This window comes from Rhineura floridana, chromosome 1, assembly GCF_030035675.1.
Source record: "Rhineura floridana isolate rRhiFlo1 chromosome 1, rRhiFlo1.hap2, whole genome shotgun sequence".
In the NCBI taxonomy this organism is placed as follows: domain Eukaryota; kingdom Metazoa; phylum Chordata; class Lepidosauria; order Squamata; family Rhineuridae; genus Rhineura; species Rhineura floridana.
Window position 1 is genome coordinate 185,440,428 of NC_084480.1, and position 23,587 is coordinate 185,464,014.

The 23,587-nt window shown below is 40.9% G+C and overlaps 1 protein-coding gene across 1 annotated transcript in view; it reads left to right on the top strand.

Moving 5' to 3' along the window:
* Positions 1-23,254, top strand: part of ANKRD33B (ankyrin repeat domain 33B) — a 40,291-nt gene extending 17,037 nt beyond the window's left edge. Inside the window, exons 3-4 of the mRNA XM_061638859.1 lie at positions 15,660-15,800; positions 22,401-23,254. Coding sequence (XP_061494843.1) covers positions 15,660-15,800; positions 22,401-23,254 — 995 coding nt within the window. The remainder of the gene's footprint in view (positions 1-15,659; positions 15,801-22,400) is intronic.
* Positions 23,255-23,587: the final 333 nt, after the last annotated feature.

The following is a 23,587-nucleotide window of genomic DNA, read 5'->3' on the forward strand; positions in this document are numbered from 1 at the left end:
GCTGGCTCCCTGCATCTTGGCGACAGGATGCCCCTGCACCCAGATGGAAAAGCTGAATATTAGACTGCTGATGCCTTGAACCCCTCCACCCTTGAGCTCAGGTTGGAATGTGTGCAAATAAATAAACCATATTTCATAAAGACACCGCAGTCTCTGCTGACCTTCTTCCCAAAGGAAAACAAACCCTGCATGGGCGCAGGGACCCCCGAAATCTCACCGCTCGGAGATTGGGGGAGGCGCGCAACAGTATTTTCACAGCTGCCTGATAGAAAACCAGTGTCTGATACAGCTTTTTATGCTAGAGTTATGTGGTCTCATGCATTGTGTAACCGGCTTTGGGTTGTGTCCACCCAGGACATATATCTGGCCTGTAAAAGGATTAGATTCAAGGCTGCACTTTTCTGACCTTCATACTTAATTATAATGAGCTCACCGTTAATCCAGAGGGCCGACATGGACTTGATACTGTCAGTGAGTTTTTGATACTGATCCCCAAAGAAAATGAGGTTAACTTAGTCACAGAATATGTAAGAACTTCCTTGTAATTGTGTGAAGTTATTTTCACCTTCTTTAAAGCTGAATGACATTTGCCTTCTTTGCAAACTGGAGCAGGGAATCACTGGCCTGCAGCTCACCAAACCTTCCCAAATCACCCATTTGCCTTTGGCCCAATTTACCAGTATCATTGCTGAGAAAAAAACATCCACAGAAGCATGCAGGGTCAAGCAAAGACTGTGGCAAATCTTTCCAAGTGGCCAGCCAGTTCCTGACCCAATTTAGTATGGTATTGGCACCACTGCCAAAACAAAAAAGAAACCCCTCAGCCATACAGCGTTCCCTGCCACACTGTGGCAATAGCCCTACTAACCCCTGTGTGGATGCAGGCATAGCTACTGAGAGAGAGAACATAAGAAGAGGCCAGTGGCCCATGTAGTCCAGCATCGTGTTCACATAGTGACCAAACAGATGCCTGTGGGAGCTGAGGGCAAAGAACACTTTCCCTTCCTGTGGTTTCCAGCAACTGGTATTCAGAAGCATGCTGCCTCTGACCATGGAGGGAGATCATAGCCATCACAGGTAATAGCCACTCATAGCCTTATCCTCCAGGAACCTGCCTAATCCTTTGTTACAGCCATCCAAGTTTCATGGTCATCACTGCCTCTTAGTTTAACTATGTGCTGTGTGAAGAAGTACTTTATTTTGTCTGGACTCAAGTCTTCCAACATTCTGCTTCATTGGATGTCCACGAGTTCTAGTGTTATGAGAAAGGGAGAAAAACTTTTCTCTATCCATGCATAAATGTATACACTTCTGTCATGTCACCTCCGACTTGCCTTTTCTCTAAACTAAGAAGCCTCAAATGCAGCAACCTTTCCTCATAGGGGAGTTGCTCCAAAGAGACTTTCTTCTGAGTAGATATGCGCAGGATTGACTGGCCAGGAATGAGACCTTGGGGTCATAATGAACAGCTCGATGAAAAATCAACTCAGTGCGTGGCGGCTGCAAAAAAGGCAAATTCTGTCCTAGGGTCATTAGGAAAGGTATTGAAAATAAAACTGCTGATATTATATTGCCTTTTTATAAATCTATGGTGTGGTCGCATTTGGAATCCTGTGTACGGTTCTGGTCGCCTTACCTCAAAAAGGATATTGTAGAGCTGGAAAAGGTTCAGAAAAGGGCAACCAAACAAGGGGATGGAGCGACTCCCCTATAAGTAAAGGTTGCAGCATTTGGGGCTTTTTAGTTTAGAGAAAAGGTGAGTCAGAGGAGACATAGAGGTGTATAAAATTATGCATGGCATGGAGAAAGTGGATAGAGAAAAGCTTTTCTTCCTCTCTAATAACACTAGAACTCATGGACATCCAATGAAGTTGAATGTTGGAAGATTCAGAACAGACAAAAGAAAGTACTTCACACAGCACATAGTTAAACTATGGAATTTGCTCCCACAAGAGGCAGTGATGGCCACCAACTTGGATGGCTTCAAAATAGGATCAGACAAATTCATGGAGGCAAAGGCTATCAGTGGCTACTAGCCATGATGGCTATGCTCCGCTTCCAAAGGCGGAGGCAGTATGCTTCCAAATACCAGTTGCTGGAAACCACAGAAGGGGAGAGTGCTCTTTGCTCTCAAGTCCTCTTATGGGTTTCCCATGGGTAACTGGTTGGCCACTGTGAGAACAGGATGCTGGACTTAGATGGGCCGTTGGCCTAATCCAGCAGGCTCTTTTATGCTGTTAGGATTTCACTGTTAGTTGTTTTGAACCTCTTCTTTTTCTTCTGTTAGACAAAGCACCTCCTATATGTTTGTAACAAAATATATCTGTATCAGTAAAGACAGACAATTTAAAATAATAAATTTTAATATATTGCTGTTGTTCCTACAGAGCAGAGCTTGGAAGATTACTTTTTAAAAGTAATAAATTACAGTTACAATTACTTGGCCAAAAAAGTAGTAATTACCGTTACAATTGCAGTTGCTCTGAAAGTAACTGATTACTTTACTTTTTCTCAAAAGTAATCACTACAATTACATTTCAGTTACTTTTTAAAAAAACTCCTTCAAGGTGCTGGCCTTGGCTGCTGCACATCTAAGAAGCCTAAAACAATATTAAAAATAAACACACACACACACAGGGGGTAGTAGAATAAAAAAAATTATCCATAAGATTAACATAATGGCATAACAGAATCTCACATCCCCCCAAGCAATGAAGATACCCCAACTCTTGAAATCAAATTTTACACTTGAAATGCTTTTATAATATGTTTCTGTTATGTCTCAAAAGAACAAGATGCTCAAAGAGCATGTCAGACAAGGAATGTCTTTTTACAGTCATTACGTTGCCACCAGTACTGAACAGGCGTTCTACTGCAGCACTTGAAGGCATCCCTGTGTTGTGCTGCAAAAAACACCGCAGCACACGTGGAAAGCCATGGAGTGATGACACTTCCCTGCTGGGAGACCTCAGGTACCTCACCAGTTCCTCCTCAGCAGTGTCCACTGCTGACTTCTTGCCCTGGGGCAGAAAGTTAAAGAAGTCATCTTCTAAGTCATCTCCTTCCTGGTCTTTATCTGAAGACTGATCACTGTCCTCATTAAGTACACCCATCTTTATTTCAGCTTTCAGCAAGGCTTCCATTGTGTATCTAAGAAAGAGAGAGGATATGTTAACACATATATGTTAGGAAACCATCATCTGCTCTTCATTTCCTGATGCTTGTCATGTCCCCTGGTTCAGGGTCCAGCCTGAGCCTGTGGATGATGACATGGAAGGTAGGAAGGTGACCAAGTCACCACACTCATGGGGCAGCACAGCAGACCCTTAAGGATTACCTGCAGCAACCCAAGGTTGTGATGAGGAGCCCCAGGAAGAAAAGGCCCAGCCCCTGCCTACCACCTTAAGCCCTCTGATGCCTCCCTCGAGACAACATTTCCCTTGGAATAATCCACCCAAAGGGCTTCCCTAATGTTCTTACTTGTTGGTATGGGTGGTGGCCTGACACGATTCCAACCAATCTAGTTTGAAGCGAGGGTGTAGGCAGGCTGCCAGAAGAAGCCTCTTATCCTCCCAGATAGCTGCAAACCGCTTTCTTAGGGCTTCGCGCACACCTCTCAGCAGCTGAAAACAGTATGTGTACCTCTCAGGTTTGTTTTCGAGTCCTTCTAACTTGCGGTCCAGATTGCAGAGCGTTGGTAGCAAATACCCCATGAACATGCCATTCTCCCATTGCAGGATATCTAGGGACTGGGCTAGTGGCTCCATATAATCTCTGTGTATTCCTGTACCACTTCAATCTCAGCAGCTGTGATCCTGGACAAGGAGCAGCGGTCCATTATGGCATGCATTTTTAGTGGCACAGTTGACAGGAGCTCATGTAGTTGCTTCAACGCATCAAAGGTGGAATTCCACCTGGTCTTATTCGGTACCTTCAGATACACACCACATTGCGCATGGATATACTCAGCAATCTGGGCTGACTGGTTCTGCTCGGACCACAACTTGCTGCACTTTCCCATCAAGGAACGAAACTGTTTCTTGAAAGGACCAAGAAGACTACTTTTGGAGGAGTCAGAAAGCATGGCCTCTATGTCTTGTGTTGCCACAAGGTTGAGGGTGTGGCTAGCACATCTCTGGTGTGGTGGTAAAACAAAATCCTCTCCTGAGTCTGTAGCTTCTTCCTCTGCCTCAGGTCCTGTGTCCAGGATCTCACAGATAGGCACAAACTCCACCTCAGCCTCCTCCTCCTCCTGGTTATCACCATTATCATCACTGGTGCCTGCAGCTTCCACTGGTTCTTTGGCCATGAAAACTCTGAATGCTTTCACAAAGTTGGAGCCATTGTCTGTAGTAGTGCACATAACTTTGTTGTGGATCCTGTACTGCACATGGACATCATGCAGTGCTTTTGAAAGGACATCGTATGTATGGCGCCCCTTCAAGCCAAGGCCCCGACCTCACGTTTCAGGGTAGTTGGGTTGATCCAGTGGGCTGTTACCCCAAAGTAACTCTTCTTGCCATTGGTCCAACAATCTGCAGTGGTTGCTATATATGCCACAGCACCCATTCGGTTTGCAAGAGTTTCTCTCATGTGGCATGCTCTCTTCTCAATTCTGTCTCTCAGAGTCTTGGCACATATGATGGTGAGATCTTTGGGGAGTCCAATGCGAACCAGATTAATGAATGATGGTTTGTCCACAGTCTGAAGTGGTAATGTCTCCTCTACAATGAAATCAATGATTCTCCTGTCGAGATTGCTCTGGGTGACAGGCTCCTGGCCAGATCCCCACCTCTCAAGGGTTGTCTGCTGCTGCTTCAGCATTTTGGGAGGAGGGGTGTCATGCATTGGTTCAGGAAGGCCACGTCTCCTTGCCTTTATTGCTTCTTCAATTGCTCTCAGCTTCTCAGGGTGTGCCCTCTGAGGAAGAAGAACAAAGCATGAATCCAAGAAAAAATGGAAGAGGAACTTCACAATTTAAACATAAATAGACAATGGATACTCTTTGAGGACCAGCATGACAAAGGCTTACCTCAAAATGTTTCTTCACATTGGATGAGGAGGAAACAGCTGATCTCAGATTTTTGATCCTTGGAAGGCAGTAATTGCATCGTACAACAACATTTTTCCCACTCTGGCTCACAAATGTACAAGCTTTCTCAAAGCCAAACCATGGTACTTTCTGTTCTGCAGATGTGGCTGTGGGCAACTGGCACTGCTTCATGCCCTCCTCCTCCTCGTGCACAGGGCCTCCTTTCTGAACCTCACTTTCTAGTTTTGCCTCCTCAGGATCAACAAGCTGTGACTCAAGTGGCCGCACTAACTGACTGCTGCTCTCAGCAACAAAACCTGCAACAGGCGTCTCTGTAATAAACAAGAGATAATGCTCCTATATGGGTGAACTTCAGCTGTGATGTGCCCCCATCTCTTCCCCATGCTGCAAGATCCCCCAGTCAGAGTGGAAGTAAGCAGGTCGATAGCACAATTAAAAGAGATCCTATTTGCATCATTTTTGCTCACTGAATAACCCTGCCTGGGCCAGTCTAACCTACTATCTCACAGGGTTGTTGTGAGAACAAAATGAGACTACGGTTCAAATCCCCACATAGCCATGAAGCTCACTGGGTGACCTTGGGCCAGTCACTGCCTCTCAGCCTCATGAAAACCCTATTCATAGGGTCACCATAAGTTGGAATCAACTTGAAGGCGGTACACATATTTTTTATTTTGAATATGATGATTATGATAATAAATATGCAGCATTTCAAATTAATTCTGTATGAGAAGCATTCCATGCCAAGCTTGGAAAACCAAGGATGAGGTATAAAATGTAGACAAAAATACTTTTGACAAAATGCCGTTTATCTTTTATATCTATATCTATAATTAGCAATACAGCTGAATGATGTATGTAAAGTATTTTTTCTTTCCCTTTTCTTTTTTATTAATATTTTAGTACTACTGCTAAAGTTCTGATGAAAGAATAAAGCATTCATTAGCCAAATTCAAATGATTAGAACACATCACATAAATTCCACTGAAGCTGGAGTTTTTGCCATAGAAAATGAAAAAAACATATAACCTATGATAGACCAATAGACAATCAGAACTAATATAAAACCCTATTGCTTCTCATTTGCAAATCTTGCAAGATCTAAGGTAACTCTAGATCATGTGAGTTCAGGTGATGCATGTTATGTACATTTGTATAGATATTAGCAGAGATTGTCAACAGTCTATGATGCTTGTGTGTGCCAATGTGTGTGTTTGTGGCAGGCTTTTACCCTGCACTGAGATCACTGAGACGTAAGACTTAGTAAAATAAGAAAAGCTATTTCATTTATAGAAATACATCGTAGGTAGGAAAGACAAACCTAGTTCTAAGTAACTAACTTGGAGGCGTAACACCCAGGTTTGGGAGTTGCCCTCACTGCCCCTTCTTCATGTGTACTGGAGAGTGACAGAATAGGGCTAGAAGCAAATAGAAAGCAAAAATTGAAAGTAGGGTAACATCTAAAGGAATACTCCCCTTTACATCTCTCCTTTCTTTCTTTCTGTATATATATATATATTTATATATATATAAAGTATCTTTTAAAATTGTTCTTTTCAATTCACTCTTGAATGAACATCATACCTAGGGCAGATCCACACCATTCCTTTAAAGCACATTCAACACCCATTTGAAGCACATGAATCCCACCACAGAATCATGGGAACTGCAGTTTGTTAAGAGTGGTGAGAACTATAACTGTGAGGGGGAAATGACACTTCCCAGAATTCTTTAGGGGAAGTCATGCGCTTTAAATGCGAGTTGGATGTGCTTTACACATATTGTGTGAATCCGCTTAATAAATTTTGCCTGCATGTAAATTGTTTCAATTAATTTTTCAAAATGGAAATAAGCTATAAAGTGTAGTGGGTGACCATGGGCTACTCACCATTTCTCAGCCTATCTGCCCCTCAGGATGAAAACAATGGAGAACCATGACTACCCCAAGGCATACTTAAAATGTAAAGGAAGTATTGTACAACCATAGTATGCAACTGGATACTTATAGGGACACGGCATGACAAAACTGGGTGGAAGTAATGAGTGGGGTACCACAGGGCTCGGTCCTGGGCCCAGTGCTCTTCAACATTTTTATTAACTACTTGGATGAGGAGGTACAGAGCATGCTTATCAAATTTGCAGATGATACAAAATTGGGGGGCATAGCTAATACCGTGGAAGACAGAAAGAAAATTCAAAGGGACCTTGATAGGCTGGAGCATTGGGCTGAAAACAACAGAATGAAATTCAACAGGGATAAATGCAAAGTTCTACACTTAGGAAAAAGAAACCAAATGCACAGTTATAAGATGGGGGATACTTGGCTCAGCAGTATGACATGCAAGAAGGATCTTGGAATTGTTGTTGATCACAAGCTGAATATGAGCCAACAGTGTGATGTGGCTGCAAAAAAGGCAAATGCTATATCAGGCTGCATTAACAGAAGTATAGTTTCCAAATCATGTGAAGTATTAGTTCCCCTCTATTCAGCACTGGTTAGGCCTCATCTTGAGTGCTGTGTCCAGTTCTGGTCTCTGCACTTCAAGAAGGATGCAGACAAACTGGAACAGGTTCAAAAGAGGGCAACAAGGATGATCAGGGGACTGGAAACAACGCCCTATGAGGAGAGACTGAAGGAACTGGGCATATTTAACCTGGAGAAGAGAAGACTGAGGAGAGATATGATAGCACTCTTCAAGTACTTGAAAGGTTGCCACACAGAGGAGGGCCGGGATCTCTTCTCAATGATCCCAGAGTGCAGGACACAGAATAATGGGCTCAAGTTGCAAGAAGCCAGATTTCGACTGGACATCAGGAAAAGCTTCCTAACTGTTAGAGCCATACAACAATGGAACTAATTACTAGAGAGGTAGTGGGATCTCTGACACTGGAGGCATTCAAGAGGCAGCTGGACAGCCATCTGTTGGGAATGCTTTGATTTAGATTCCTGCATTGAGCAGGGGGTTGGACTTGATGGCCTTATAGGCCCCTTCCAACTCTACTATTCTATGATTCTATGAAAATATTTATATAAGCATGACTATCAAATATGTTTATTTATATAACCTGTAAAGATATTTATAGTGCAATCCTATGTTTGTTTACTCAGAAGCAAGTCCCAATGTATTCAATGGGGCTTACTCAACCAGGGAAAACTGCAGCCTCAAGTGATAAGGAACTTGTTCTTTTAACAAGTCCTTTAAGTTGAGATCTTATCCCAGTCTGCGTCTGTGTTGAAATTGCTTTTTAATATGTTTTTAAACTTTTTCTTGAAAAAAAATGTTTTTAAAGCTTTTAAAAATGTTTTTAAAGATGTTTTGTTTTAATATATTTTAAAGTCTGTTTTTATGATTTTTAAAGTGTTTTTAGTGCTTTTGTTTGCCGCCCTGGACTCCTACTGGGAGGAAGGGCAGGATATAAATCAAATAATAAATAAATAAAAATAAATAAATAAACTTCATTTTTTTAAAAAAACACAAGTCTGCGCTATGTTTACTCACAAGTCCCATTAATTTACAGCACAATCCTAACCATGTCTACTCAAAAGCAAGTCCTAATGGAGTTCAATGGGGTTTACTCCAGGTACATGCTTTACTCCCAGAAATGGCTTTACTCCCAGAAAAGCAGATATTGGATTAAATACTTTCATATTTCATAGCCCAGGGTCTGACTCTTGGACAGAAGAGGAAAAAAAACATTAAGCCATATTACTTACGCAAACTGCAAAAAACTCAAAGCCACCATATTCTGACGTTCAGCCTAGGCATGCCTGGATCAACAATAATAATAATAATAAAATTTAATTTATGTGTCGCCTATCTGGCTGATGGCCACTCTAGGCGACGTACATATAGTAAAACGCAGCAGCATACAATACAATAAAATACAATATAACAATATAAATTAAGATAACAACAATACAGGGTAGGAGGCATTTCAATCATAAGAACATTAAGCTTCCTCAGAAATCCCAAAAGCCTGTTGAAAAAGCCAGGTCTTTAAGGCCTTTCAGAACATATTCAGGGAAGAGGCGTGCTGAAGTTCTTGTGGGAGGGAGTTCCAGAGGGTAGGGGCCGCCACTGAAAAGGCCCTCTCTCTAGTTCCCGCCAATCTAGCTAATTTGGTTGGCGGGACCGAGAGAAGGCCTTGTGTGGCCGATCTTGTCAGGCGGCATAATTGGTGGCGTTGTAGGCGCTCTTTTAGATAAACTGGGCCGAGACCATATAGGGATTTAAAGGTTAATACCAACACCTTGAATTGGGCCCGGAAAACAACTGGAAGCCAGTCACAACTCTGGCGTCATTGGCTACAATCATGAAAGGGCGGGGTTACAGCCAGAGCTTTGAAAAGTTACTTTTTTAAACTACAACTCCCATCAGCCCCAGCCAGCATGGCCACTGGATTGGGCTGATGGGAGTTGTAGCTAGAGCATGGATCTGTTTAAAAAAAAGTTGTGCGGGGGGGCAGTTGACGTTTTGGTGTATATCTCGGGAATTAGACCACCTAGAAACTTACTTTTTTTTTAATTGAAGCTGAGAATCTGGAGAGTAAGGGGTAGTAGCCAGAGAGCCGGAGCCCCCCCCAAAAACCAGAGACTCCAGCCGAAAACAGACACACCGGGGCACACACACACACACACACAAATCATCATCACTTACCTCCACAGCTCTTCGCCATTCTACTGCTGCCTTCTTCTCCTTGTCCTTGCCCTGGCTTTGTCCTCCGGCGTCCATTTTTTCCTCTCAGAGTCAGATGCTAGCAGGCCCCCCCTGCCTATTCACCTCTTCCCTCGTGCCTCCTAACACAGATCACGAGGGAAGAGAGAGTCTGCGCAGAGGTCCAATCAGTGTGAGGCACATGTCTTGTGTTAACCAATCACAGCCAGGAGCTGACTTCCCCTTGTTCCCGCCCCCAAGTAACGTCCAACCTAACGTGGAAACGTTAAAGTTGCAGCTGAAAAGTAGGGAAATTACTAGTCGTTCCGTTACTTGCCAAATGTAATGGAATTACCCACTCATTATCTAAAATTGTAACTAATTACAAGTAACTCGTTAAAAATAACGAGTTACTTCCAAGCTCTGCTACAGAGCCATTTACAAAGTTTTACCATCTAAATTATTGATATGAATGGCCCTACTACATTGAACTCATTGATTTGAACTCAAGCTAACATATATCAGTTTTATAGGTCTAGCATACAATTTTATCCACAAAGCAATACTTGAAGGTCAAACTGGTTTAAAGTACACTTCGACTAGCTTACTGTCTGTAGCCATTATATTTCAATATAGTGGTTTTGGTTTACCCTCTGTGTGCATTTAGATAGTGTTGAAGAAGACAAGGACAAATGATACAGGTCAGTAGTTCATTCATGCAAATAGTTCATTGCAGGCTCTTAGATTCTTACAGTATGAAAGCTCCTTCCTTACAAAATGGCTTTTGTAATCTGAGCATATATTGGTGACATAATAGTTGTGTCCAGTGAGATATTGTGCTGGGAAATCAAAGGCAAGAAGAGCCCACCATACAGCAACAAAGAACTTGGCACCTTTAAGTTGGCAGGTTGCACTGAACACTTCTAAGCCAGTCAGCAGTCAGGCAACTGCATGGTACTGATTCCTGCTGCCCCCTTCCTCCACTGCTGCCTCACATCTCTTTCCAGTAAGACTGCCTGTTCCCCAGCAGTTGCCTCATGGTGGCTGCTGCCTTTTTACCTCACCAGCTGCTATCGGGTATAACATTATTTGTTTTTATATCACTACTGGTATATCAAGAGTTTTAAATTCTCTATTATTCATCCTAGGGTTGATTTCAACAATTCTGATAGACTGGTCAGGGGCAGGTCATAGGGCAGAGCATGACCAGCTCTGGTGAGAACAAAGCTAATAGCAAAACCTTTCTTTTTGGTTGCTGTCATTGGCAGATATGGTGGCTGTGACTGAGTTTATATTTTAGCGCTAGATGGAAGAGGTATACCAAGAAGTGGGACTGAGAGCAATTCCCACAGTGGCTGCTGCCAAGTTCCACTTCCTTTGATAGTAGGAGGTTATGGAAGAAAGGCATGCATGCATCCTGCAGTTTCTCATTCAGAAGCCTAGTGAAATAGTGAGCAGAAGGACTGACCTTAATATTTTTAGATGGTTCTTAATTGTTTATAAACAATTTAGCTTAAAAATAAATTATTTTTTATTTTTTTAAATATGTTTTTATTTTAAATTTTAACATTTTGATGTTTACTGCCCTGGATTCCACAAGAGTCCATACCTTGTGTGTGATAGCCAATGTTCAAAGCTCAGTTTATTTGATTGCCCAGTTCTGCATCTAGCACTTTAACCACAAATCACACCAGTATGTGGCAAGTTATCAGATGACAAATGGAGAGACTGCAAATTCTGTATGTATCCCTGATTACATCTTATACGCAACATGCATAAAACATGTCACCACTGAGGCATGAGTTTTCAAAATCTTTGCCCCGGAGTTGTGCCACCACAGGGATGTTGCCTTGTACTTTAATTACCAAGAGGACATTAGCAATAGATCATTGACTCTCAGTTTGGGTAAAATAGAAGCTCAAGGAATCAGGAGCACGTTCAGAGCGTAAGCAAAACTAGACACCTCAGTAACAAAATACAGTTGACACAATATTGTGATAATGTTATAAACCTTTACTCCATAATTCTCAGCTCCTGAGGAAAAAAGGGACAGAGAAGCTCTTCCCTGAGAAATAATCAGGAAGGAAAAAACACATTGAAAGGGAAAACAAAAATTCATTTTATGGAAATGAAGTCATTTCCTACATATTGCTGTAGGACTTTGCACATAATGAAAACCTTTGAAAGAATAGTGTTTGTAGGGGTCAGATGGCTGTTTTTTACAGGAACATTTTGGGCTGTTGTTCCATTTGTGATTACGTTTTTGTGCTCAGACAGCTGTCTCAGTACTCCATCAGTAGTGATATAAAATAGTCATATGATGGAAGTCTCCTAAGTGATTGTGTGAATCTGCCATACAAGGCTTTATGAAGTTGGGTGTGCCTATTTCTTGATATGTTTTGTACTCTGAACTACTTATTTTTATTAATATTTATTATTAAATGTATATCCTGCCCTTCCTCCCAAAGAGCCCAGGGTGGCAAACCCATTTGTAATTTAAACAAAACTATTAAAAACAAAATAAAAGCATATTCAAAACATCTAAAAACTACAAAGGCTAGGAGTGGTGTGAAATTATGTAGGCCTAGGAGAGTGTGGGGGGTTGGGTGACAGGATGCTTTTGAACATCAGTGGCAGTACAGTTAAGGAATTGGGATGGCAGATTGCAACACTAATCCTTCTGCAGCAGTTTTCCACAACCAGTGGAGATTCCTGTTGCATATGAATAGGGGACAAGCAGTTAAGCAAAGATTCCTTCATTTTTTGTTTAGCAGGCAATGCAATTATCTTCAGCAGCCTTTAGATACAATTACTCTTACATTCAGAATAATGGGAGCATGATAAGTACAGGAGGGTAACAGAAGCTCAATTTCAGAAGTTCAAATCAGGAATGTCCCTAAAAACAAGGCAAGCATAGGTACTCAGCATGAATGCCTCACATTTTCACTTTCTTTCATAATCTTTTGGAAGCCTCATAATCAATTCTGGGAAGAAGAGTGGGAAATAAATAAATAAATTCCCTAGAATTTGGGATTCTTGTCCCTTCTGTCTAGGCAGAGGGACTCTGAGAAAGGGCTCCAGTTAGGAAAGAGGCAACCAAAGAACACGTTATATGCCTTCAAGTCAATTTTGACTTATGGCGACCCTATGGATCAGCGATCTCCAAGAGCATTTGTTATAAACCACCCTGTTCAGATCTTGTAAGTTCAGGTCTGTGGCTTCCTTTATGGAATCAATCCATCTCTTGATTGGCCTTCCTCTTTTTATACTACCTTCTGTTTTCCTCAGCATTATTTTCTGGTGAATCAGGTCTTCTCATTATGTGTCCAAAGTATGATAACCTCAGTTTCATCATTTTAGCTTCTAGTGATAGTTCTGGTTTAGTTTGTTCTAACACCCATTTATTTGTCTTTTTCGTAGTCGATGGTATGCATAAAGCTCTCCTCCAACACCACATTTCAAATAAGTTAATTTTTCTCTCATCCACTTTTTTCACTGCCCAACTTTCACATCCATACATGGAGACTGGAAATACCATGGTCTGAATGATCCTGACTTTAGTGTTGAGTGATACATCTTTGCATTTGAGGACCTTTTCAAGTTCCCTGATAGCTGCCCTCCCCAGTCCTAGCCTTCTTCTGATTTCTTGACTATTGTCTCCATTTTGGTTAATGACTGTGCCAAGATATTGATAATCCTTGACAAGTTCAATGTCCTCATTGTCAACTTTAAAGGTACATAAATCTTCTGTTGTCATTACTTTCGTCTTCTTGACGTTCAGCTGTAGTCCTGCTTTTGTGCTTTCCTCTAAGTTTCATCAGCATTCATTTCAAATCATTACCGGTTTCTGCTAGCAGTATGGTATTGTCTGCATAACTTAAATTATTGATATTTCTCCCTCCAGTCTTCACACCTCCATCTTGGTCCAATCCTGCTTTCCATATTATATGTTCTAAGTACAGATTAAACAAATAGGATGATAAAATACACCTCTGTCTCACACCCTTTCTGATTGGGTACCAATCGGTTTCTCCATATTCTGTCCTTACAGTAGCCTCTTGTCCAGGACAATCAGATGCTGTGGCATCCCCATTTCTTTTAAAGCATTCCATAGTTTTTCATGATCTACACAATCAAAGGCTTTGCTGAAATCTATAAAGCAGAGGGTGATTTCCTTCTGAAATTCCTTGGTCCGTTCCATTATCCAACATATGTTTGCAATATCATCTCTGGTACCTCTTCCCTTTCTAAATCCAGCTTGGACATCTGGAACGTCTTGCTCCATATATGGTAAGAGCCTTTGTTGTAGAATCTTGAGCATTACTTTACTTGCATGGGATATTAAGGCAATAGTTCGGTAATTACTGCATTCCCTGCAATCCCCTTTCTTTGGAATGGGGATGTATATTGAACGCTTCCAGTCTGTGGGCCATTGTTTTGTTTTCCATATTTGTTGACAAATTTTGTGAAAATTGGGACAGATTCACTCTCAGTAGCTTGTAGCAACTGTCCATAAACTACCTGAGCATAATTAAAGCTGCTTAATAGATAAATATGCAGCTTTCTTTCTCCTAGAAAATGTAGATTTGTTGGGGTGTCATGAAGCCACTGATCATTAAAGCTGCACCAGATGTTCTGCTATGGATTTTAATTGCTCGTATGAAACGTCTTCATAAACATACTTGGATAAATTAAATTGACTGGTATACATTGCAGAATATTTAACTGGACTGCAAAGTAAGATAAAAGAACTTTTTTTTCACAGCTTACAGTAATTAAGTTGTTGTTGCAGCTGGCTGACAGGCTACATTATTACACAAACCATCAACTCATCATACAACAAATGACAAGTGAGGGAAAATGTTTTGAATGAGTTATAATGGCACTAGATGTTTGTCTTGTTCTGCCAGTCCAATTACAAGGGCTTGATGGTTTAATTGGTCTTCAAACTGTTAACTCCCTAACGTCTATAATTTTAGTCTGTGATAGATTTTTACCACTCTGCATATTTCAGTGATGCTTGTAAAATAAGCAGACCTTCTGTTGGAGATTATGATTAATTTGGCCTGCAGAAAGCAGTTCTAAGAATAAATATATTGTATAAATATAAATGTATTTATTTATTCAGTTTATTCAGTCATTGCAGTTGTCTCTGTCCTGTCCCTAGTTCAGGATAGTAGAAGCTTGTTAATCAGAGTTTTGTACCAGTTATGGGAAACTGAACCCTATTATGGCTAGCAAGGTAGCAAAATGTTTAAAATATTATTTCAGCTTACCAAGAAACCCCATGAATTACTGGTAATGTAATCATATTTGATTATAACTCTAATGCATTCTATGTAGGACTGCCTTTGGTGATTACTTGGAAATTGTACATGATGGCAATAAGTGGCTGGGAGGACACTGCATTCATTCTCCAATGTCTTAATTAGCTTCCTATAGCTTTCCAGGCATAATTCAAAAGTGCTGCTTTTAATCTACTAGGTACTAAATTGTATGAACACTATATGTATTAGAACCCACCTCCTTTATGCTCCTCTGAAAGTATCTTTTTGACCAGGGATTGGCAATATGGTTAATAAGCCAAACCAACTTTCAGTCAAATTGCAGTTAATATCCTATAAACAAAATTTGCATAGTTTCACTTGTAAGGAAAAGAAGCAGCCAATCTGTATGCATATATAATTCCCAACTATTCAGAGAGGCTTTTTCAGGGAGTACCATTGGCTGCAGGGGGAAGGAGAGGATAGAGAACATTTTGTGAGCTTCCTTAACTAATCTTAGGATGCAACCAAGCCATCGGGTTTCATATTTTAAAGGGCATTTGACTCTGAAGGGTGTGTGTATATTATTTGTCCTGAAGCCTCAGTACACAATAGTACACAAGTGGCATTTATATTAATTTGAAAATAATACTCTTTTGTATTGATAATTTTTATTCTTTTTTGTAGGACATATTACTATTACACAGTATTTACTAAACTATTATCCTGGCCTTGATATTGAGAAAAGGAATGTCTTTGGATTTACTGCACTCATGAAGTCTGCAATGCAAGGCCGAACTGAATGCATCACAGCCTTGATTTTGGCAGGTATGCAAATATTCTCTGCTTCATTACCTTCAGCCCAATGAATCATTGTAAAGACTGATCCTCAATGAAGGCCTGCAGTTCCTGCCGTTTATCCTGTTGGTAGGCATTTCCTACTATAATTGCTGATGGGACAGAGGGTGGGGGACAGATGTAAATTGTTGCTTACTGTTGTTTTCTTCCACTGAATTTCTATAATTCGATTATCTGGATCCGTTTCAATCCGGTTTTAGGCCTGGTTTTGGCACTGAAACAGCCTTGGTCGCCCTGTATGATGACCTTTGTCGGGAGAGGGACAGGGGGAGTGTGACCCTGTTGATTCTCCTTGATCTCTCAGCGGCGTTTGATACCATCGACCATGGTATCCTTCTGGGGAGGCTCGCGGAGTTGGGAGTTGGGGGCACTGCTTGGCAGTGGCTCTGCTCCTACTTAGCGGATCGTCGCCAGAAGGTAGTGCTTGGGGAACATTGCTCGACACCCTGGACTCTCCATTGTGGAGTCCCTCAGGGGTCGGTCTTGTCCCCCATGCTCTTTAACATCTACATGCAGCCTCTGGGTGCGGTCATCAGGAGTTTTGGAGTGTGTTGCCATCAGTACGCTGATGACACGCAACTCTACTTCTCCTTTTCACCTTCTTCAGGTGAGGCTGTTGATGTGCTGAACCGTTGCCTAACCACGATAATGGACTGGATGAGAGCTAATAAACTGAAACTTAATCCAGACAAGACTGAGACACTGTTGGTGAGCTCTTTCCTGCCCAGATGGTGGATGTTCATCCTGTTCTAGATGGGGTTACACTCCCCTTGAAGGAACAGGTTCGTAGCTTGGGGGTCCTTTTTGACCCTTCCTTGTCGCTTGAGGCTCAAGTGGCCTCGGTGGCACGGAATGCGTTTTACCATCTTCGCTTAGTAGCCCAACTACGCCCCTATCTGGACAGTGACGATCTCGCCTCAGTTGTTCACGCTCTGGTAACCTCTAGACTGGACTACTGTAATGCACTCTACGTAGGGCTGCCCTTGAAGACCGTTCGGAAACTTCAGCTAGTGCAAAATGCGGCAGCCAGGTTGTTAACGAGGACCCGCTGGTCTGCGCGTATAACACCTGTCCTGGCCCGCCTGCACTGGCTGCCTATTTGTTTCCGAGCCAGATTCAAGGTGCTGGTTTTGACCTATAAAGCCTTACATGGTGTGGGACCACAATACCTTGTGGAACGCCTCTCCCGCTATGAACCTACCCGTTCACTTCATTCAATATCTAAGGCCCTCCTCCGGGTACCAACTCATCAGGATGCCCGGAGGATTGTTATTAGATCTAGGGCCTTTTCTGTAGTGGCCCCCGAACTGTGGAACAGCCTACCTGTGGAGATACGCCTGGCGCCTTCGGTACTTTCTTTTAGGCGCCAGGTTAAGACCTGGCTATACTCCCAGGCATTTTAATGTTCAATGTGTTTCATTTAATTTTTTTTTCCGTTTAACTTGTTGCTGATTTTATTGTAATTTTATTGTAATATTGTATTTTAATCTTGTTTTGTTCACCACCCAGAGAGCTATTCGCTATGGGCGGTTTAAAAATGAAATAAATAAATAAATAAATAAATATAAATGGATCTCATTATGTAAACTAAATCCATTAATATAATTATAGGTTCAACACTCACATAAACATTCTAACAGTTTATAAAAGCAGAACTATACATGATCTATGGCATCTGAAATTTTCTCTGAATGCCTGCAGGATTTAAATTCCCATTGCAAATGGGAGTAAAGGCATGATCCTTTGACCCTGCATGTGTGGTGTTTCATGCATGCACTTGCAGACAGCATGTATGTTGCCACATAGGGTAATGGTGCAATCATGTTGGCCCTACCCCATGTGATGAACACCTGGATGGAAAATTACTACTACTGAACCCACTTACTACAAATGTTAACGGAATTATGCTGGAATAAAATGGTTCAGGATTGTTTGTTGAGGAACCAAATCCATATCCATTATCAATTTAGCTTCCATCTGATCTTCAAAAAAAAAACACTTGAAGTGATGGGGTTGAAACATTGCTCAGCAGATGAAGCCCTGAAGGGCGGGCATAAATAGAGCAGGGTTGACAGTTCCTTACTAATTTTAGGTGCTATACAGCTATACTAGTTATACAGTTCAGGAAGATGCTATGTAGAAGCTAGAAGCATTAGGGAGGAACACACTATTTTAATTTTTTATTTTATGTGTCTTTGCCCTGCTTTTTTATCAGAAGTACATAAAGCAGTTATATAATTTTAAGTAAGGTTGCACAATGCAGAACTTCCATAAAACACAGTAAGAAAAGCAGACAGTTAAAATTAGTATTTGAATTAAAAGCAGAAAGTAACATCTGGAAGACTAGCAGAAAAAAAATATTAAAAGCATCCTGAAATGGAAAAAAGAAAAATCTCATTAATCACCTGATGATTAAAAGATCTCTGGCAGATCTTTACAGAGGTGGCACTTCACAGTTGTGGTCTCACTGCTAAAAAGACTGTCTTGAGCACTCACCTTCTGATGTCATATAATGATGGAGTAGAGCCTTTGAAGTCCTAGAGCAGGAAAAGCTACCAATTTCTTTAAGTTCACCTGACATGAAACAGTACAAAATGACAAGAGAACAAATACTGAATATCATACTTTTGTTAAGTAAAGATAAATAAGACAAAAATACAGTCAATTTTTAAAGTTAGCAGTTGATAAAGTAGTATGCCTTTGTATTTGCCAGTGTAACGACTAGAGATAAAAAGGGGAAACCGAACCATCATATCTGCCTATCACCTTTCCTTCTCTTCCTGTCTGGCATCAAATGGTTTCAGATATACCTTTCACTGACTCTTATTGTTGTCAGATATAATCTCCAATTAACCTCTTAACCATTCATGAGATTAGCCTGGCTGTACCATCTGCTGTGCTGGTTTTGTCAGCAAACATTATTCACATCTTTCCATTTGTCCTTTAGTTAACTTGATTGCCTTTACTAGTACTTTCTTTTTTGTTGTTGTTGGCTGTTGAGTATGTGTAATTTTGTTTTAAACTGAAGACTCAGAGGTCGGTTGCAGACATAACATTCCCAGTGTCCTGACCATTCTCCCTTCTGTTCCCTTTTTGGAGCTGGTTGAGGTGCAGAATTTACAGGGCAGGCAGGTGAGGGGGAAAGAGGAGAAGTAACATATAAGCAAAACTCACTTAGATCTCTTTCTGAAATGCAGTCCTATTAATTGTATAAGGGTGCTGCATACCCTACTACATTCAGAGATGCTCTGCTTTCAAAGACAAGTGCAAAATATATATTTTAAATTAAATTAAATTAAATTATTTATTATTTTTGAGAGCCACTGTGGTGTAGTGGTTAAGGTGTTGGACTACGACCTGGGAGACCAGGATTCGAATCCCCACATAGCCATGAAGCACACTGGGTGACCTTGGGCCAGTCACTGCCTCTCATCCTCATGAAAACCCTATTTGTAGGGTCACCATAAGTCAGAATCGACTTGGAGGCAGTATGTTTACATTTGTTTAATTTATTATTTGATTTATATGCCACATTCCTCCCAGCAGGAGCCCAGGGCAGCAAGCAAAAGCACTAAAAACACTTTGAAACATCATAAAAACAGACCTTAAAATACATTAAAACAAAACATCTTTAAAAACATTTTTTTAAAAAGCTTTCAAGACATCTTTAAAAAAAGTTAAAAACATTTTTCTAAAAAAAGTTAAAAACATTTTTTTTAAAAAAGTTTAAAAACGTATTACAAAGCAATTCCAACACAGATGCAGACTGGGATAAGGTCTCAACTTAAAAGGCTTGTTGAAAGAGGAAGGTCTTCAATAGGTGCTGAAAAGATAGCAGAGATGGCGCTTGTCTAGTACTTAAGGGGAGGAAATTCCACAGGGTAGGTGCTGCCACACTAAAGGTCTGTTTCCTATGTTGTGCGGAACGAACCTCCTGATAAGATGGTATCTGCAGGAGGCCCTCACCTGCAGAGTGCAGTGATCGACTGGGTATATAAGGGGTCTTTCAGGTATCCTGGTCCCAAGCTGTATAGGGCTTTGTACACCAAGACTAAAACGTTGAACTTGGCCCGGTAGCAAATGGTCAGCCAATGCAATTCTTTCAGCAGCGGGGTGACATTTATATCCCATTCTTCCTCCCTGAAGGAGCCCAGGGTGTCAAACAAATGATAAAACATCTTAAAAACAAAACATCTTAGAAACTTCTTTAAAAAAATATTTAAAAACATCTGAAAAACAATTCTAACACAAATGCAAACTAAGATAAGGTCTCTACCATACGTAAAAGGCTTTTTGAAAGAGGATGGTCTTTAGTGAGCGCCAAAAAGACAACAGAGACAGTACCTGTCTAATATTTAAGGAGAGTAAATTTCAAAGGGTAAGTGCTACAACACTACAGGTTCGCTTCCTATGTCATGCAGAACGGAACTCCTGATGAGATGGTATCTGCAGGAGGGCCTTAAATGCAGAGAGCAGTGATCAACTGGGTATATAAGGGGTAAGATGATCTTTCAGGTAAATAGATATTTGTGTGGGAAATTATAGCCACAACCATATTTCATCTGGCCCTCTGGCATCCATCCCAACCATCAACTGTTCAGCAGGGAAATAAAAGGGCTTTAATGTTGTGGAAAATGTGCAAATTGCAGCTCCTTCCTTTGGAAGAAGATCAAAGCAGAGGGGAAAATTTCTCAGCAGACTTGTGTTTCTTGAAAATATGGGAAAAAGTAATCCATGCATTTTGCAATTGCATACATACAGTTTTCATGATACAATTGCATCTTGAAGCTTGAGGCTTTAAATAGTTGTAAGTCAGGTCTTGCTGCTCAGCCATGCATTGACCTTCTTACATTCTTCTGCTGGGATTACTGAGTTCTTTTTGCCTTTTACACATGACAAATTTTTATAAAGCTCTAACATTTTTGAACAAACTTAACAAAATAAAAAAGTCTGAAGAAAATGAAAGGTGAACCTTGAAGGGAGTTACCAGGAATTAAACATATGTGTCTGTTTCCACAGGAAATAGCTATGTTTGCGGATCTGGCCCTGCTCACTGTTGCAATGTGGCCCTAAACAGCTTTCTACCAGTGTAATGTGGCCATCAGCTCGAAAAAAGTTCCCCATCCCTGCCTTAGACTATAACAAAAATAAGGCTGTAACACGGAAGCTTAAAAGTAATTTAAATTGCTTTTTAAGATACTTTAAAGCTTTTTTAAAAAAAGATGTTTTTAAAGATATTTTGTTTTAATGTATTTTTAAGGATGCTTGGTTGTAATATATTTTAAAGTCTGTTTTCATGATGTTTTAGTGTTTTTAGTGCTTTTGTTTGCTGCCCAGGGTTCCTACTGGGAGGAAGGGCAGGATATAAATCTAATTAACTAATTAATTAGTAAGTAAATAAGTAAGTAAGAGCAGAGCTTGGAAAAGTTACTTTTTTGAACTACAACTCCCATCAGCCCAATCCAGTAGCCATGCTGGCTAAGGCTGATGGGAGTTGTAGTTCAAAAAAGTAACTTTTCCAAGCTCTGCTTAAGAGTGTGTATGTTAGATTCATGTATTCCTAGGAACAAAACCTAGGATAGCCATTTATTCATGACTGTCATCCATACCATTCTTTGAAGCCAATTTGAATTTTAAAAATAAATATTAAACACTAGGGGCTCTACCCTTGCATACTTCATGTGCCAATCCCTCCCCCAGGTTGCCAAGGCGCCACCCCCTAGTCTTGCCTGCCTTCCTCCCCCCCCCCATGGCATGGAGGAAAGAGGTCGCCCAGGCTGCCCGCCTGCTCATTCTGCTACTGTCCGCTCAGTCTCTTCTGTCCAGCCAGCCATCTTTCTACTCCCCCCCGCCACAGCCTTGAGCCCAACACAGCTGTTACACTATAGTTTGCCATGCCACATGTCTGTGGCCAAGCAAATTGCAGTGTGAGTGCTTAGAGGCTAACAAAAATATATATTAGAGAGAGATAATAAACAAATTTATTTTTCTTTCTCACCTGGAATGCAGGCCCTAAAGTGGATTACAAAAATTTAAAATTGTAAAGCATACACAAAAAACATACAGAAATTTAAAAGTACAAAAACATACAAAGAAACCATACAAAACACCTCGGAGAGATTAACACAAAACTTCAATTCATTAAGACTTGATATTGGCATGCTGTTTTTTCAAAACTTCAACTGAAAGAGGCATTGAAATCCAAGCTCAAACAGCAAATATTACTTGTGTGATAATTATCACATATTTTAAATATCACTCTACTTTCTGAAGGTGCTGCTGGAAGGTTAATAACATTAACTTAATGCTGTGTGCTGCATTGCCCATCTGCCAGCTCTCAGTACATGTAAACCCCTATCTAAATTATTGGTATAACTCAAAAATTGGTGTAATATATAGGGTTATTTTATCAAAATATCAATGAGTTAAAATATAGCTGTCAAGTAACTGAGGTTTTAGGGTTTGTTAATACAATATTTTACAAACTTCAGAATATGCTTAGCTTTACTTATACAAGTATACTTTACATATACTTATGCACTGTTTTCATTATTAACTTTCTCCTTTGAGGGGCAAACATTCATGCAACAGACCCAGGCCGTGGATTCACTCCTCAGGAATGGGCATGTTTCACAGGAAGAATAGAATCTGCCTATCTTATGCAAAGACTTATGGACAAGCCATGTGCTGAGCAATTTTGTGACCACTATGAGCTAGAATGGCCAAAGATGAAAGAACTTCTTGCCAAAGCTGCAGAGCCAAAAACCTGTCTGCAGAGGATCTCAGAAGGTGTGAGGTCAGTAGTAACTTTCAAAGCTTTCAAAGGTCCTGAAGAAGATGGTGTCCTTGAACATATCGTTAGAGTGACAACAAGTCTTAGGAGCTCTTTTGTTGCAATAGCTTGTAGGACTGTGTGTCCTGGAAGTCCCCCTGGTATAGGGAAACACAGGCCTGCTGTACAAGAGATCCTTAGGAAACAAAAAGCCAAGGAAATTAAATCTTTGGAGAATAGAGACCACTTTAACAGCTATGAGAAGCTATTTCAGAACTCCAGAATTACAATAGTCTCCAAAAAGGAGGAACGCCGAGCCAGCCTGCAGCCTTTCAGTCTAAATGTACCTCAGGTGAGCATTGTGGTTCCAAGGAAAACAAGCCTGTTGCCTCTGCACTTACTGAGAAGGAGCAGTATGCGCCCAGGAATTGTCATTCCCAAAGTCCGTATCAACAAGGCACCTCCACCTACTTTCCAGCCAGAGAGAGTCAGGCAGAACAGTAGTGCCAGTGACGGGCCTTACCTGCAGATTCCTAAATGGAGGTATAAAGAGCTAAAAGAAGAAAGGAAGAAGGCAGAGGAAGAAGAAAAGAAAAAGGTGGAAGAAGCTCAGAAACAGAAGCAAAGGTGTCCCCAGAAAAGCAGGACTTGACCTGAGACTGAGAATCATGGCAGCACTACTGATACCAGCACAAAGGTCAACACACTATATGGGGCCAGCTGAATAACATAATTTAAGGCAGAGAAAATCTTCTAGAGAGCAATTGACACAGTATAGGGTATGTTAAGAAATGTAAGGAAAGATTTAGAGAATCTGGAAGCAGGTTTAAAATATGAAAAAAGGTCATTTCTCACAGTGCAAAACAGCTGTTTTCACAAAAGTAGGACAAGGGGTAATGGGATTAAGTTCCAAGAACAAAGAGTCTAGATATCAGGGACATTTTTCTAACCATGAAAGAGTAAATAGGTCACAGAGTACATAAGT